At 46.7% G+C, this 18,049-nt stretch overlaps 1 protein-coding gene across 9 annotated transcripts in view; it reads right to left on the reverse strand.

Annotated features, from left to right (window-relative positions):
* RIPOR1 (RHO family interacting cell polarization regulator 1) overlaps positions 1-18,049 on the reverse strand; it is a 121,492-nt gene that overhangs the window by 11,214 nt on the left and 92,229 nt on the right. For all 9 annotated transcript variants that reach the window (XM_055000340.1, XM_055000339.1, XM_055000338.1 and 6 more), the window contains exons 6-18: positions 16,939-16,992; positions 15,457-15,609; positions 15,293-15,356; positions 15,025-15,068; positions 14,254-14,379; positions 14,007-14,155; positions 12,733-12,862; positions 9,375-10,088; positions 6,494-6,615; positions 3,555-3,735; positions 2,782-2,917; positions 1,454-1,615; positions 894-1,052 (exon numbers count right to left, since the gene is read on the reverse strand). In XM_055000340.1, coding sequence (XP_054856315.1) covers positions 894-1,052; positions 1,454-1,615; positions 2,782-2,917; positions 3,555-3,735; positions 6,494-6,615; positions 9,375-10,088; positions 12,733-12,862; positions 14,007-14,155; positions 14,254-14,379; positions 15,025-15,068; positions 15,293-15,356; positions 15,457-15,609; positions 16,939-16,992 — 2,194 coding nt within the window. The remainder of the gene's footprint in view (positions 1-893; positions 1,053-1,453; positions 1,616-2,781; positions 2,918-3,554; positions 3,736-6,493; positions 6,616-9,374; positions 10,089-12,732; positions 12,863-14,006; positions 14,156-14,253; positions 14,380-15,024; positions 15,069-15,292; positions 15,357-15,456; positions 15,610-16,938; positions 16,993-18,049) is intronic.

Genomic DNA, 18,049 nt, shown 5'->3' on the forward strand with positions numbered 1-18,049 from the left:
ATGCATCCTAAGACTAACCAACAATAGGACTAACAATAAAGTTAGTTAGTCTTAAAGGTGCTACTGGACTCTTTACTATTTTATACTGATTCAGACTATCAGTCCAACAGGGTCAGTATTGTCTACACAGACTGGCAGCTACTCTCCAAGGTCTCAGGTGGAGGACTTTCACATCACCTGTTGCCTGGTCCTTTTTAACTGGATATGCCCGGTATTGAACCAGGGACCTTTTGCATGCCAAGCAGATGCTCTGCCACTGAGCCATGCCCCCGGGTCTCCCAGATCCCTGTCTGACACTCTAACCACTATTTCACATTGGCTCAAGCCAAGTCTGTAGTCCTTATGGCTGCAAGGACAGGCTTGAGAGTGAGTGGTAGCGTTCCTAGTGAAAGGAGGCAAAGTAAAGTGTTGAGTTTGTCCAGAATGCACCATTTCTTACATTTCCCCCTGAACAAGGATTGCTCAATGTATTCCGCTCCCCAACTCAAATCCTAGGCAAGGTGGGTTGAGGAATGGATAGGCATAACCTACGCCTTTCACCTCTTTTCCTTGGTGGCCAAGAGAAAGGCAAGCCCTAGTGGCACTGCCAGGGCTCACCTTGTTCTCGGCTGCAGAAGTCAGTGACAGGGAAGGATACACCCATCCTTTCCTCCCACCTGTGATTCCTTCCACCTAGCTGCATGGGCTGCCCAGCACCATTGCAGGGAGACCATGCAGGCAAGATGGGCATCTAGGCAGTGCGAGGGTTCACAAGCAAGCAGATGTTTCTGCCGTGTTTGAGCCACCATGGCTGTTTGCACATGTAATTCATCACTTGAGGTTGCCGTCACCAAGTAACAAGCGCACGAGAGCTCCCACCCCTCCCCTGAATCAACCCTCTTCCCCTGACATACCTTCCTCCGCCAACTCCAAGATGTAGGAGTCCAATGTCGACGGAGGCAGAGCTTCGAAATGGCTCCAGTACTGGAAGATAGTCACCTGCTCTGCTTGGCAGCTCCCCTGGCGCCGGGGCAGCCTGCGCTGCAGAAGCTCTTCCACCAGTTTCACGCACACTAGAGGAGAAAGGAACACAGAGCAACCCCTGAATGCTCACAGCACAAACACTGGCATGGCATCAAGGCACTCTCAGACGCTTCCATTTGGGATGGGACTAACGATCTGGTTACCAAGGAGCCACTGCAAGACAGAGACAGACAGCCCAATTCCAGATCTGAGGAACCTCAAGCAAGAAGCCACGATAGGCTGGCAATGGCTATGACCAAGAGGGACCCGAGAAAGGCCTTCTAGCAGCCAAGGGGATTAGCTACAGGCGTAATTTTGCCAGTCGCATGAGAACAGGCTGAAGCATGCAACTAAACTGTACAATTTATTCAGACTGCAGATCCATGGGTCACCTTATTACAGAATCTAGATCTCTGGTACATGTGTCTGTGTGGGGGAGGGGTGCACTCACCTGCATCTGCCAGGCCTTGCTGCCGTTCGTTGATTCGCACTGCATACTGGGAGCTGAGTGTCTGCAGGAATCTTTCCACAGGGCAGATGTACACATTAGGGATGGCCACACAGCTGTCCCAAAAGGACAACACCCCCTCCTTCCGTGTGGAGAACTGAACCACTGAGGACAGAGAGATTGCAAAATCCGTTTAGGACTAGAGCTGCCACGACAGAGCCAGCAAATGTTGCCCTTGAATCATTAAGAAACTCTGGGGTGGACCCTGCAGATACGTTTCTGCTGCTAGAGGTGCTTTCTTAGGAGGAAGGAGCTCTTGTGTCTTTAGAAGGCTCCTTCCACCAGAGGAAAGCATCTTCGCTAGTAGAATGAATCTCCAGGATCCAACCCGCTACCTACAAACATTTGTCTTCCTCCCATCGGTCCCAAAAGTATCCATTAGTGTACTTTGCATACGAGTACACATAACAACAACAGTCACTGTACTCCAGAAATACTCTTCGTCAAGCTGGGGTGGTAAAGGTGCATCTGACTACAAAGAAAACTGCTTCTGTGCATTTGCAATGGAAGCTGGCTGTGCACAGCCCTGATTGGTTGGTGACTATGAGGTCATACCCTTCTTGCTCATCAAGATTTTACACCGTTTTAAATACAGATCTTGCTTTTCAAAGGAGCTAGCTGAATGCTAAATCAATTAAGAAAGTACATGGAATGCTCTTAAACAGAAAGCAGACAACCTACTGAAACACGGGGTGGGAGGAAATTGGACAATGAAATCGGCGTCTAAACTGCTAGCAACAAAGCAAAACAAGTTCACCTGCACCTTAAAGACTAATAGAATTTAATCCAGCATAACTTTTCGTAAGTCAGAGCCCATGCATGAAGTGAGCTCTCATTCACTGAAACTTGTATCGGAATAAATTCTGTAAGTCAAAAAGATGCTGCTGGACTCCTGTTCCATTTGGCTGCTAAAATCTACTAACTTGGTTTCCCACCGAACTGCTAGTAAACATGTCCACTGTTTAGAAAGCAAAAGAGGGAGGAAAGTAGAGTTACCTTGCTTGAGAAAGGAATACAGTAACTGCTGTTTTGATACATGTTTATACAACAGGGGGTGGTGCCCTGGGTATAATTTCTTCCCCCAACACTCTTCCCACAAAGGGCCAAAGAAAAAGATCCGCCTTGCTGGAATTACAGACATCCTAGGCATGTAATAATATTGTACTTTTCTTGTTATTTGCTATGGCTGTGCTGAAGCAATAAAGTATTGATTGATTGACATCCTAGGCAGTGAGTGACCTTGGATTCTCTCTCGTAGCAAAATTCCTTACCTTCCTCGGCAGAACCGGCAGTCCCTGATCGTTCTTCCGCCAGTCGGCAGACCATCTCTAGGACTTGAGCTTCCCTAGCCAGCCGGTCGAGTGCATACATTTCCCGGCAGCGCAGTGGTCCAAAATTGCCAAGTTTCTACAAATCAGACACACACACCGCAAAAGATCCTTAGGGAGAAGGTCCAACCTCAATTCACATTCTTGCAAGGAGCCACTTGTTGCTGGAGCAACAGAGCAGGTTGCAAGTCTCGGCACGTTTTATGTGCAGGACACAAAAAGCAGAGATCACCACTGAAGCTCAGAGGCAACAACTGCGTGATATCCCACCACAAAAACAAGTCAGTAAGGACTAAGTAACAGCCACCAGTCCGGACAATTTTCAAGAACCCCAAAGAGTGAATGGGAATGAGGAGATATGCCATGGCCAAATTTCCACTGAAAATGAGAGAAGTGCCTTACTAGATCAGACCAAACAACCATCTAGGTTAGCGCTGTTTCTCTACCTGTGACTATCCAGGTGCTACTGGAAGCTCACAAGTGGTGTATGCAAGTTAGTTCCACTCAGCTCGTGGCTCTTGACAGACAAGTGCACAGTAGGGTAGGTCTAATTCCTCCACTGAAGTTAACTAAGCTAGTGGTCATCACGAACGCTTTGCTTGTTAGTCAAGTGGAAGCCCTGCAAGATGTGCGGCATACCAAAAACCAGAAAAAAAAACCCAGAAGGAAGAGAGAGGGGCTTTGCAAATAGAAAGGACCCTCCCCTTTGCACTCACCAGCAGCAGGCCATTGCAGTGATTCAAATGCAAGACCAGTGCCCGGTCGAGGAATTCACAGCCGGTGCTCATGGGTTCTGCACTGCCCTCTGAGGCAAAGCACCCTGCTGTTTCTTCGCCGACAGCCTCGCTGGTTCCTGGTACCCTGCTCAAAGGCGCAGGCTGGGTGCTGCTGGCTCTCCTGTGGACAGAAGCAGATGAAATAAGCACATCCACAGAGCCTGGTTTTAGTACGTCAAACTTTCCTACCCTGGCACAAATAAGCTTTGACAACCAGGGTGTACAGCAAGAGTGAGGTAACTGGACGAGGGGAAGGGCCGTAGCTAGTTGTAGAGCATCTGCTTGGCATGCACAAAGTCCCAGGGTTCAATCCCCAGCATGTCCAGCTAAAAGGCTCCGGTGATGTGAAAGGTCTGGAGAACTGCTCCCAGTCAGAGTAGACAATATTGATCTGGATAGCCCAGCCAAGCCCAGTCTCATCAGATCTCTGAAGATAAGCAGGGTTGGCCTTGGTTAGTAATTGGATGGGAGACCTCCAGTGAAGACCAGGGCTGCAGAGGCAGGAAATGACAAACCACTTCTGTTAGTCTCTTGCCATGAAAGCTCTACCAGGAGTTGCCATACATCAGCCATGACTTGAGGGCACTCTCCACCACAAGACGAAGAACATGACTCAATATAAAGCAAAGTGATGTGTTCGTGTGGCTCAGTACATATGCAACCGAAGAACAAATCTAACATTTTAGCAATGGGCAAATCTAACATTTTAGCAACACAGGTGAAACTCCAGGGTCTCAAGACACAGCCCAAAGTTTACACCCATCTGCAACAGCCACAAGGAAATAGATGTAGATCACAGGAGAAAATATCAAGCACTGGTCACAAGGTGGCAGTGTTGAAGCACATCCTGCAGGGAACCACCTGTTGGCCCAGGTCCAAAAAGTTTCTCAAGTGTTTCAGGCAACTGAATTGGGGCCAAACGAAACGAGGCCAGAGGAGATGCATGATAACTAGAGCTCCTGTTTGAACCAAATTGAATTGTGATTTGGGGTGAGTGGGATGAATTAGTTCCAGACCGCTTTTTGGACTTCATTCAGCTCCCCCGCTTCAAGGCTGGTTTTAACATAAACTCACCAGATCTTATCAGCCCCCTCTCAGTATCATCTATGTTGACACAAGGGGAAAAGCTCCTCTGTGTACTAAGCAGAGAAGCCAGCCCAGAGCAAGGCACACAGGGAAACCAAGCCTATCCTGAACAAGGCACCCATTTCTCAGAGATAACCACTGCTGTGCATTTTTTTCAAGCTGTTAGTACAGTTTATCTCTCTAGCTCAGAATGGTCTACAAGTTTCTATAATATCCATCACAGACCAACCCTGCAAGGAAGGTTAGGCTGAGAGATAATGACCTGTCCAAGTTTCATGGCAAGAGGAGGTTTGAACCAGGGCCCTCCACTGTTCATAGTCTAATACTCTAGTTACCAGGCCACACTAGCTCAGCATTGGTGCAACCCAGATTGATGCTACACTTTCGACAGTTTGGTGTAGTGGTTAAGAGTGCTGGACTCTAATCTGGAGAACTGGGTTTGATTCCCCACTCCTCCGTTTGAAGCCAGCAGGGTGACCTTGGGGGAGTCACAGCTTCTAGGAGCTCTCTCAGCCCCACCCACCTCACAGGGTGTTCGTTGTGGGGATAATAATGACATACTTTGTAAACCACTCTGAGTGGGTGTTAAGTCATCCTGAAGAGCGGTATATAAATCGAATGTTGTTATTATTATTTTGGGTTCTGTCTACTATACCCCTGGCCAGGCCTGAATTAACATGTTTTGTAATGAAGAAAGCCTTTCTATTTAGATGGCACTGGAATGATGTCTCTGAGTCGAGGTGTATCATGACATCTTCTAGACCACGATCTAGAGACAAGCAGCCTCTAAGACCCCAGAAGATGGTCAGCTAGCAATGGGAATTAACAGCTGCCCGTACATGTGCATTCTCTGTGGTGGCCCCTGCCCTATGGAACGGACTGCCTGAGGAAGTCAAGAAAGCCCCCAATCTCCTGGCCTTCCGCGAACAATGCAAAACTGGCTTTTTACACAGATTGGAGGGCTGTATTGTAGGGAGATGATCTCAAAGAGATGCTTTACTAATGAGTTAGGGACCACAGACTTCACCTCTATGTTGCCGTACATACTATCTATTGCTTAAAGTATGTGCTGCTATGTACTACCTGTTGCTTTAAGTATGACCCTACCGGGTAGTTCTATCTTGTCCAATGTCAATCTTAGAATTGCTTATGTTTTATTTCAGCATTTCTTCAACCCTGTATTGGATTTTTGCTCATGTTATGTCTTTGTAACTTGCATTAATTATCCTATAGCATGATTTAGTGAAATGTCTTTGATATTGACTGAGCTAATCTCACTCTGTGTAATCCGCCTTGAGTCTCAGTGAGAAAGACAGACTATAAACGGCATAAATATAAAGAAATACAATAAAATAACTCAGGGTGTTTATCTGGTGAGCAAAATGCATGGTTCATAGAGCAACTCACGACAGACCATCCAAAGGGCCTTTCCCTGCAAATTCCTTGTTCTTGTAGAGGATGGCGAGTCTCTCTGGGTAACAGCCTGGGACTGTAGGTCCTGAACTGTGATTGTGTCAGTAAGTCCCAATGTGAGCAAGGCAAACGAAGGGGAGCAGGATCCCTTGACCAAAACCTCACGATCTTGCGTCAACAAATTTTCCAGTCGCTGCCAACGTCTTTCCAACTCCCACCTCAGTGTATCCTCAGCCCCACTTCCCATGAGGGTCAGAATCTTCCACCCCACACAAACTGAGGGGATTTCTCCTCAGACCCAGCATTTCACCAGTCTAACAACCATGGCTGCCACTCGCTTCCCTGGTAACCCAGTCACAGCCCGGTCCATCCTAACTCACCCTTCGTCATCCCCCTCCGAATCATCGGTCTCCGCAGCACTGAGGAAGCTGAAGCTTTCCAGCGCGTGCTCCACCGTCAGGCTGGTACTGGAGGCCCGGCTCAGGCAAATGCCCTGCTTTTGCTGCAAGACGAAGGGGAGAAAAATGAAAGCAAACAGCACAGGTCTGTTAAATCTATTTGGGCTTCGCTTCGACTCCAAGCCCTTCCCTTCTTCCTCCCCTGCAGCTTCCTGCCTCTGTGGCAGCAGCCACCTGAGCTTTGAAGTGGAAGAGAGAGGAAGGGAAGGGAGGAAAGGGGGGACCCAATGAAAGGGAAAGAGTTCCATTTCCAAAAGCAAGAGGAGATGTGGCTGAGCATCAACAGACCAGAAACACTGAGAGCCAGTTTGGCGTAATGTTTAAGAGCGTGGGACTCTAATCTGGAGAGACGGGTTTGATCCCCCACTCCTCTGCTTGAAGCCAGCTGGGGGACCTTGGGTCAGTCACAGCTCTCTCAGAGCTCTCTCAGCCCCACCCACCTCACGGGGTGATTGTTGTGGGGATAATAATAACATACTTTGTAAACCGCTCTGAGAGGGCATTAGGTTGTCCTGAAGGACGGTATATAAATTGAATGTTGTTATACGTGTGTGGTATTTATATTAGTTTTATTAAAGGTATACTCTATCTTTCCCATATCTGAGACACACAGAATACAACAATATCCCTCTCCCACCCCAAATGCTCGCAGCCTACATGCTATTAAAAGCCCAAGCAAATACAGCCACTAAGCACATCTCTTTGTTATTTATTCACTTCATTTATACCCCACCTTTCTCCCCAAAGGGGACCTAACGCGGTGGACCTCATTCTCCTCTCTACCATTTTATCCAAACCACCACCACCCTGTGAAGTAGGCTTAGGTTGAGAGAGTGTGGCTGGCCCAAGTTCACCCAGTGAGCTTCCATGGCAGAATGAGGATTTGAATCTGGATCTCCCAAGTTCTTAGTCCAGCACTCTAACCAGTACACCACACCAGCTCTCCATCTAGATATGGTGCCACCCAGAGCTTTTTTTCTGGGAAAAGAGGTGGTGGAACTCAATGGGTTGCCCTCAGAGAAAATGGTCACATGGCTGGTGGCCCCGCCCCCTGATCTCCAGACAGAGGGGAGTTGAGATTGACCTCTGCACTAATCGGCAGCGCGAAGGTCAATCTCAACTCCCCTCTGTCTGGAGATCAGGGGGTGGGGCCACCAGCCTGTGACCATTTTCAAGAGGTTCCGGAACTCCGTTCCCCTGCATTCCCCCTGAAAAAAAGCCCTGGTGCCACCTTTCATCTCTTCATGGAGCCAATTCCACAAGGCAGCACTGTCTCCATTATCCAAGAATTTTGGAAGGAAGTTTTAGAAATTAATAGGACAACAGGCTGCATTTTAGCCATACATTTTTTTTAATAAGGTGTCTTACCCTATTGGGTTTACTAAAAGATTTTTCCAGTTGCATTCGTTTGTTGTAGGAAACACAGAACAGGAACTATGCGGCACCTTAAAGACTATCAAGTTCTTATTCGAGGATAAATATTTTGTTGACTAGAGTTCACTTCAAATGCATTTCATTCCTCAGCACATCCTAAAAGGACTATATCTACTGACCACCGTAAAAATGACCCTAAAAACAGACTGTCAGAATCTGGCTTACTTCAGTTTCCTAGAGGGATAGCAAAAACAACCACAAAGTAACATTTACAACAAGCTGGAGACAGCTTTTAAAAAAATCAGATAGACCTTTATAGCTGTATTTCATTCATCTAGTCACTTGTGTGTGAAATTGTCAATATCTTTATTATTCCTGCTTTGAAAGATTTACTCATTTTATTGAACCAGAGGAGTTAGCCATGTAGCAAAATAGAAAAGAGTCAATTAGCACCTTTAAGACTAACCAACTTTACTGTAGCATAAGCTTTCAAGAATTACAGTTCTCTTTGTCAGATGCCTCCGATGAAGAGAACTGTGATTCTCGAAAGCTTATGCTACAGTAAAGTTGGTTAGTCTTAGAGGTGCTACTGGACTCTTTACTCATTTTATTGGTTAGCATTCTTGCTGCTGTATTACAACATTCTCTTCAATAGATTTTTTTTCTTAAATGTGGTATTTTCCTCTTTTGGCATCAACTATGATATTTACCACAACTGGACAATGCAGCGGGGGATAGGAAAAGCCAAAAAAATCCCATGCCCTCTAAATCTGTCTTTTAATTCCAAACGTGTGCAGTCCAGTTGTTGAAACCTCAATGGGAAACTGGCATCGGGTCAAAACACCTTAGGAATCTCAGCTTTCATTTAAGTAAGCCAACAAGAATACCTGTCAGAAAGCAAACCTTTGAGCACCCTCAGTCCTGGGAAGACAAGTCCGAAAGAATTGTGGGTGAAATCTTATACACAAGATGTGAGCAAAACACGATTTGCAGCTCTCTGCAATTCCGCATCACATTCCAACACAACGTAAGCATTCTCCTCTGCTCTGCCCCGGCCACTTGCTCAGTGGTCCTGATGTGGGGGACAGAACAGACATTGTGTTTTGCAGAAGGCACACAGCACATGCAGCTTGCATTTCCTGCAACATCCAAAGCTCTTCTCAAAAACCCAAGGACAGAATCGGGGACAACCAGCTGACAACTGAGCATGGCTAGAGAACAGGACTTGAATCCTGGGCAGCTTATTCACTGCCCCCTTCCTGGAATGTAGGAGTGGAATAAATTATGTAAACGGAGAAAATAATTTGTGTGATGGCTGCAAGTTCAGCTTCCATTTGGCGGAATTCTGGAACAAGAATTTGCATTTTCCTGGTGAAAAGGCTGGGATTACCATTTTTTTTTAATGCACCGGGTATGTGCTAATTCTTACCAAGAGAATCTCTTCTAGATGCTTGAGTTCTTGCTCCAGGGTCTGTAGCTCAGGGAACTGTCCCCGGTAGTCATCCAGAGCCGAGCTCAGAACACTAATAGCCTCCTCAACTCCACAGTCTACAGGCTTGGGTCTTGGCACCTCCAAGATCCCCACTGGCTGAAGATCCATTGAGTCAGGACTGGGCTCAGTCAATGGAGGTTTAGGCTGTGGAGTTTCCTGGCTCTGGCTTACAATGTCCTCAGTTTTCTCTGCCGCCACACTGGTGGCCCCGGCAAACTCAGTCTCCTCTTCTTCACACTCGCTGATCCGGGTGTCGAGCACGGAGACTGCACCTTGGGGCAAAGAGTTCGTTTCCAGGGTGGGCAAGTCCGTGAGACTCCTCTCTTGAGGGACAGCACATTCCCTGTCCTCTGAAACCGGCAGGTCCACACTGGCCTCGCTGATCTGGCTAAGAGTCCGGGCATAGGGCACGTGGCCATTTGCTACCGTCACCACCTCCTCCTGCAGGACTGGCGGGTCTTTGTCCTCGGGCTGTGTAAAGGCAATTTCTATGGCGGGTGCAGTGGCTTGCACTTCGGGTTGCACAATAGATCGGGGAGGCATGTGGCGGGCACTTCCGGATAGCTGCGGGCTGGAAGAATCATCTGAGGATTCTGAGGATATGGACCAGGCTGCGCCGTTCTCCAGCTCCTCTTGTTGTCGCAACATGTTCTGCAGGAAACACAGCATCGACGCATTCGTGAGCAAGTGCGCTTCTGTGAGCATTGTACATGCGTGAGAGGAGCATAGCCCTTCCTTGACCCTCCCTCCGCAAATTGCAACTAACTACCATTTTATACAAGATTGCATTTGAGCTGCTCCTTCCTCCAGCCCAGCTCATTAAAAGATGGTTCATTTTGCACAGGGAAAAACAGATAGAGAAAATTGCTCCTCGCCCACCAGTCTCACAGCCTTTTCCCATCAAGGTAACCTGGTGGTCAATTCATTCCTTTTTTTTTTTTTTTTACAGTGGGGCTTGCAATCTGAAGAAGCCACTTTTCTCAGGACCCATGAAGACGGTCTCTCTCTCACACACAAACAAGAGATACCTGCCCTGTATTTCGAATTCGAGGCTACAGCCCAACTGCAACATCAACCCTTGCTGGATAGGTTGAGGTGGGTAGACGTGTTGGTCTGCAGTAGAACAACACGATTTGGGTCCAGCGGCCCCTGAGAGACCAACAGGATTTTCAGAGTGTAAGCTTTTGAGAGTCAGAGCTCCATGGGTGTCTGAAGAAGGGAGCTCTAGGACCACTGACCGGTCATTCCTTAATTAATCTTAAACTGTTTTCTAGAAGGTCAGTAATTCTGGCAGGCAGTTGGTTGATCTAGTCTGGGGAATTATTTTCACTATTGTTATCTGTCAATTTATGATTTTTATCTTATGGTAAGTGTTCTAAAACACTGGAAAAGTGACTTGTTTCAAATAAATAAATACGGCCTAGAGCTGCATGTTGAAAAGCATATGGCCGTTACAATAATTCTTTGTGAGTCTGTAAAAGGGAGGGGGGATAAAAACCAGAGTTCACTACAGACTGCAAAGTCCAGATAGAGGAAGAAAGCCCTGTAAAGTATGGATATTCATTTCTCAAGATACCTGTCCACGCATGGAAATGCCCTGATCAAGTATTGTGTACACTCCACTAGTAACACCACCACTCTTGATGTTTCATAAATCCACTCAATAGGCCTGGAGGAAGGAGACACCTCTTCCTAAACCTGCAGCTCCCGTAACCCAAACCCAAATAACCAGGAATGGTCACATGAGCATGAGCATGGAATATAAGACTGGTTCTCTTCTGCACCAACCATGAGACGAAGGAATCTACAGCTACAAAATGCAGACGAAACTACCTGCGCTACATCCATCCTGCCTGCAGGGGCAGCAGCAAGCAAGCATGAGACAAGCAGCAAGGGAAGGGTGACCCTCTTGCTCACCACTGCCAAGTGGCAGAGGGAGGCATAGACCCCCTCAGGCATGAATAAGCAGCATTCCTCTTGCCCTACTGGAGCAGGCTTCAAACAGGGAGGTCGCAGCTAATGCACAAGAGGCAGAGTATATGTACCTCTAAGTCGGGAGGCTACGCTAAGGCTACGGGGCCAGCACTTACAGAATCCTGCATTGCCCTCGTGCCAAGCTGAACAGAGGAGACGTCACTGCACGAGCAACTCCGAGGAAGCCTCTCCAGGAAAATATCCAGCAAAGCCCGCCTCGGCTTGGGAGAGACCTCCCGTGGCAAGCTCTTGGGCAGAGAAATATCAACCGTCAGCACCAAGGGCCTGGCACCACCTTCTTCATAGGATAATGTCCCATTCCCCTCCCCTCGCCTAATCCCTCCCTATGGCTAGCATTCAGGCCCGTAGTTGGTCTCCACAAACTCCAATGGCTCTAACTGCAACTTTCCTTCCAAGGAGGACACAACCCACTTTTCCTTGCGCCCACGAACGTAAAACTTCTCCCATCCTTAAAATAGTATGACAGCACCAGTCGCAAAAACCTTTTATCAGAATCGGGAACAAAGAGAGAAAGAAGGAAGGTGGTTCGTTTTTTAAAAAGATGACAGACATGAGTTAGAGAGATGTGTCAGCAGAAGACGCTGACAGATATTTCCTTTGTTTTCTTCCTCCCCAGCAGGCTTCCTCAACCCAGAGCAGCTGAGTCCCAGAGTCACAAGAGCCACAAGGACTAAAGCAGCCAGGTGGGCTCATCAGGCTGAGAGGAGGAGTGGGACGGGGCCAGAATCAGCACTCGGGCCTCTTCCGTCAGCACAGAACTGCTGATGGATGAAAGGATGATAGACAATTGCAGCCTCTTCTCACTGGCTAGTGCAAGCCCCTGACCTACGTGGCCATTAGTCCCCACAAGCCCCAAGAGTAACTGGGGAGGGGGGGGGCTGTACTGTCCTGCCTTACAAGATTGTTGTAAAGATCACTGAGATAATGTATGTAAAGCGCTTTGAGCACTCTAAAACCAGAGACGTGCTATGTTCCTTTGTTCCTCTTGGACAGCCAAGGGGTTGCGCTGTCCCGCTTGGAAAGGGACATAAACGTAGCCACTTTAACATGTACATCTGAGAAAGACCCAAACAACTGCCTGAAGGAGCATGATACACTTGCACAGTAAGTCTAGTTGTACATGGCATGGATTTTTAAGACTGCTTAGGAGCCATAATGTAAACTGCTCCGAGCACAGAGGAAAGATAAGGCATGACATAGCCCGTTAATTGGGTTGCACATATACTATTCTCTGGTAGAGAGGGGAGACACACAGAACCCCACCCAACCTTCAAATCTCCTGCCCAAAGGCAGCACTCACATAAAAGGCCTGTTCACGCATCGAGGGCGTGTCAGGCGGGCTCTGGTTGTACATGGAGAATCTCTTGTTGACTGTAGACGTCTTATTCACAGTGCTTGCAGATGACGGCTGGTCTTCCTTGTCGAAGGGGCTGAACAAAAGAACGCAAAGTGAGAACGGCTGGCCTGCTCTATCTCACAGGGCAAAGGCAGTCTAGGGAAAGGAGACCTAATGGACTTCTTAACCCTTTTATGTTCATCTTGAACATCATGCAAGCTGCATTTTGGTCTGAGGTCGACAGGCAGCGGTTTGAGGCTGCCTAGCAAAGACCGAATAAGAAACTCTGTTTCTGTGCTAACTATTGTTTGACATGATGCCCCAAACTGACAAACCAGTGTTCGTGGCTATTGCTCCGTCCTGTGAGGATGAAATTCACACCATGAAAGTGGGAAACACTGAGCACACCAGCGCTTCAGAGTGGAACATGCATATTACACCAATTCTGCGGTTGTTCCATTGGCTGCCCCGCTGTTACTGGGCTCAATTCAAAGTACTGGCTATCACATTAAAAGCCCTGCGTAGCCTTGGACTCTCATATTTGCAAGACTGCCTCTCCACCAATGTCCCACCATGACAACATTCCTCATCTAAGCAAGGCCTTCTACAGATTCCACCCTGCAAATGGGCAAGATAAACAACCACTTGTGCACCTGCCTTCTCTGTAGTGTCTCCCACCCTGTGGAATGGCCTGCCTGAGGAGGTCAGGAAGGCTCCTACGCGCTTGGCATTTCACACTGTGTAAAATACAATCATAGCAGACTGGCCCAAGAAAACATGCTGCGTTTCTACTGAAGTAATACCATGTTCCGCATTAATATGGCTTTTGTGCTCTTCAGATGACAGCTCCATTTCAGACTTCTGCAATTCTTAGTCCTATTATATTACTTATTAGACACATTATTCTATTCATTATGCTGATTTATATTGCCTTGAGTTTCAGTGAGAATGGCAGACTATAAATAACATAAATAACAGCACCCTCTCCATGGTCTTAACAGTGGAGAAACAAAGAAGGCCAAATGTTTTCCTACAGGTTTTTTTAGCATGCTTTTATGCTTTGGGGACTTTTTTTATTGGTTGGTTTTTAATGGTTAACAAAATTGAATGTTTTTGTTTTAATGATTTTTATTCTTTATGCTATGAGCTATCATGTGTGTGTCTCTGAAGAGAGAGCATATATATATATGTGTGTGTGTGTGTTTTAAATAAATAAACAGGCGCCTCCGGGCACTCACTTCCAGTTCACCTCCAAACTGAGCTTAATGGTGCCCAAGTCATTGATATCCACAGCCACCACCTGGGGAAGAGCCGCAAACAGATCCTTGGTTTCACAAGAGACGTTCCCCACAACCACGTGACTGGCCAGGCTCTTGAGTTCTGTCACCTGGGGAAAAAAAGAAAAGGTGGGAGCCCATTAGCATGGGAAGGGCCCAGCTAGCCTTCACTTAGAAGGGGACCACTGGTCAGGAAAGTGCCAGTTACCTTGATGGACAAAAATTCTGTGATGAGGGGAAGGAAGATCATGTCCTCACTGTCCCACACCTGTTTGTTGTTTGCTTCAATGCGACCCCGCAGCTTCCACCGCTGGCGCCCGTACCTCATGAAGATCTGCCACGGGGACGGGGGGAACAGGACATTAGAATCAATTGAACAGACTAAATAATGTGATTCTCTCACAGAATTAATTCATTTAGAAAGTGTATATACTCCAGAGAACCTGCTCAAGGCAGTCTACAAAGTTTTTTTTAAAAAAAGATAAAAATCATAAATAGCATTAAAAACTCAATGAGAGCATAAAAGCAACATAAAACATCTAGAGTTAAATCCTAAGAACACTGAATGGAAGTCCCATTGAATAAAATTGAGTAAGATTCTAAGTAGACCTACTTTAGTAGCCTAAAATGAGCCTCAGAACCGTTCTCAGGTTAGAAATGGACTGTAAAAAACATTTAAATGATTGACCCCTTAATTAAAAGTTTGGGTGAAAAAAAATGTTTTGGGGTATGGTGCCTAAAAGAAGTCTATGTTGAGATCCAGCCCACAGCTCCCCCAAAGCAAAGGGGTGGTGATAGTATAAGAAAAATGACCAATTTATCTCAACCTGGCTGTTACTGAGCAATACTTCAAGCACCAAGAGAGACTCCCCACTTCAGACTGGTTTGTGGAAGCCCCAGCCAAGCACACTCCAGGATCTGAAGACCCCTTCCACCTTACACAGCAGGACAGCCTGAACCACAGCCCTCCTTCACAAACCTCATATTGGTCCCCAGGACAGAGTCTAGCGAAGCCGGCAAGCCCTGCAAGAGAAACAGAGTAAGAGTAAGAGCCTGTACTCTTTGCAAACAATAACAGTGGAGCAGAAAAGCAGCTGGTGGAGAAAGGGTTAAGGAGCACTCCCCTTCCGCCCCCATTCAAAATCAAGCTGCTTTTCCGTTACAAAATGGCTGCCAGAGCTTTCTTCATGCAGGTTTGTGCATGACATATAGTTCGCCCCCTCCTCCCCACCCCAGGGATTCGGTACCTTTCATCTTCACGTGGAATTCTCCCAGGTGACCTTCCAGTTCGCTCTCCAATAGGCACATGTTCTAGCAAGGAAAAACATCAGACAGAACCTCGTTAATTGCCACCAACTGAGAAATCGTAGCCCCTACTGCCTTCCCTCTTCCTGTTCACATCATAGCTCACCTCTGTGTACTCTTTGTAACCTTTGCTGGCTTCGGCCAAACTCTCACGTGCTTCCTTGCTGCCGGGTGAGGCAGCTGTGTAGGCTTTGACCATGTTATGGGCCCCATCCTGGAGCCGCCGCTGGATGCAGTAGGCCTCGTAAAGCTCATCTATCTGTTAAAAAAAAAATCCCACAGAGCTCAGGGGAGAGGCCGTAGGGTTGCTAGGCAGAATGTGAGGCCGTCCCGAGCCCCGTAGAACCAGAGTTGTGTAGTGGTTAGAGCAAGGGATCCCTTTACTTTAGAGATCTGCATTTTAAACCACATTCAAAACCTGATATTAATTAGCAGAAACAAAATACAAACTGTTTACATGGCAAAATAGAGAGCTGCTGTAGCACAGTGGTTAAGTGGTTGGTCTGCAGCGAGTCAGCACTCAGCTGGTTCGACTCCCACTACTGTCATTAGCTCAGCAGGTGGCCTTGGGTGAGCCACTCCTCTCAGCCCAGCTCCCCGGCTGTATGGTGGGGATAATAATAACACTGACTTTGTTCACGCTCCAAGTGGGGCATTAATCTGTCTAGAAAAGTGATATATAAGTGCAGTTGTTATTGTTATTACAGAACATTACAGTGTCAAACTAGGATCTGAGAGAGCCAGGTCTGACTCCCTACACTGCCAGGGAAGCTTGCTGAGTGACCTTGGGACTGCTGTACACTCCTGGCCACAAGACTGTTGTGAGGATAAAGTGGAGGAGAGGAGAACTATGTTGTAAGCTGCTTTGGGTCCCCATAAATGAAGTAAAATTAAAAAAAAAGTTTTAAAACAAACAAAAATGAACCATCATTTTAGCAAATTTTTGATATTTTGCTGAAATTGTGCAGCATTGCCATGGTGAGAGATTAAAGCATCAGGGATGTTGGTGAGAAAATCACAGCCTAAAATATCTCCCCCTTTAAAGTTTTGTAACATCCGGAATGATTGAGTCGGGATTTGAACCCGGGTCTCGCCAGTCGCAGTCTCTAACCACTAGATATACTGCTCCTCCCATTAATAGCAGGGGCAGAATGCTAGACATGAGGGGCATAAAAAACCACCGTGTGTTTTTGTTCAGACAGGGATTCCTGAGCAAAGCTAAATGTGGAAAAGTCAGGGCTGAGTTTATTCACAGAATATGGTGCAAGCGCAGAAATTACACCACGACATTCTAAGCTCTCGGCAAAACAAGGATCTAGTTTTTATTGCATGGCAATGGGGTTAAGTGTGTGCGCGCGCACTTGCAACACCCACTGCAATTTCTGAAGGCAAGTTTCCAGTGGTTCAGCTCAATGCTGAAGTGTTGCCATCCCCCTGTGGAGTGTTGCTTCATGACAAGCAGAGCTGAGGGTTTTAAAATATATATGCAAATCTGCTCGAATTGCACAATTAACAGGAGATCACAAATACACAGCTTTTCCTTGTGCAGAATTTTCTTTCACAACCCCGTCTCAGATGTGTCAAGTACCTTGCTGGCGTGGAACTCCAGTCGGCGAAGGAAACGCTCAATTGACTTGACTTGCTGTGAAATTAAAAAAAAAAAAAGCTCTTATGAAATTGGAAGAGGAAATAACTAACAAGGAACACAGGGCTCATGGAAGTCCTTCATGATCTTAGGTTGCCTCTGAAAAGTATTTATTTTATTTATTTATTTCAAATTTCTATTCCGCCCTCCCTGCGGGCGGGCTCAGGGCGGATAACAACAAATGCAAATCAGTCGCTTCTGATAATGAGATAACCATTCATAGTCTCTATTCAATCCAAGTCTGACTGAGTCAAATCTACATATGAATTCCACTTCAGCAGCTTCCTATTGGATTTTGTTTTTTGAAAGGTTTCTGTTGAACTACAGTGACCTTTAAGTCCTTGATGGAATGTCCTGGTAGACTGAAGTGTTCTCCCACTGGTTTCTGGATGTTGCCATTTTTAATGTCAGATTTGTGTCCATAGAGACTATGAATGGTTATCTCATTATCAGAAGTAACTGATTTCATTATCAGAAGCAAACTGATTTGCATCTACTCCCCCCTCCCCTCACCACCTATATATATATGTCCAGTTTCTTCGTACCCTCCATGTATCTGACGAAGAGAGCTGTGGTTCTCGAAAGCTTATGCTACAGTAAAGTTGGTTAGTCTTAAAGGTGCTACTGGACTCTTTAATATTTTGCTACTAAAGACTAATATGGCTAACTCCTCAGTATTTAAAAAAAAATCCCTAAAAGGATTGGGTAATCTAAATCAGAGGCCATGGCCAAGAAGAGAGGAGTTGGGGTTAACAGACCTCTCTGGCTTATTAAAGAGAATAAACAAACACTGGAAGATAGTCTCAGCATCTCCTACAGAGGAAAAAAAAGTGTGGAGGCCTCCTTGTCTTCATTTCCTGATGGTTCTTGTCGGGGCTTTTTTCTGGGCAAAGAGGTGGTGGAACTCAGGACTGCACAATGATGCCACTTTGGGTCAGCTGGAACAAGGGGGGAGTTTTTCAAAGTTTAAATCGCCCTCGGCGAAAATGGTCGCATGGCCAGTGGCCCCGTCCCCTGAGCTCCAGACAGAGGGGAGTTTAGATTGCCAAGTGGC

The sequence above is a fragment of the Eublepharis macularius genome, chromosome 16 (genome assembly GCF_028583425.1).
Source record: "Eublepharis macularius isolate TG4126 chromosome 16, MPM_Emac_v1.0, whole genome shotgun sequence".
Lineage (NCBI taxonomy): Eukaryota > Metazoa > Chordata > Lepidosauria > Squamata > Eublepharidae > Eublepharis > Eublepharis macularius.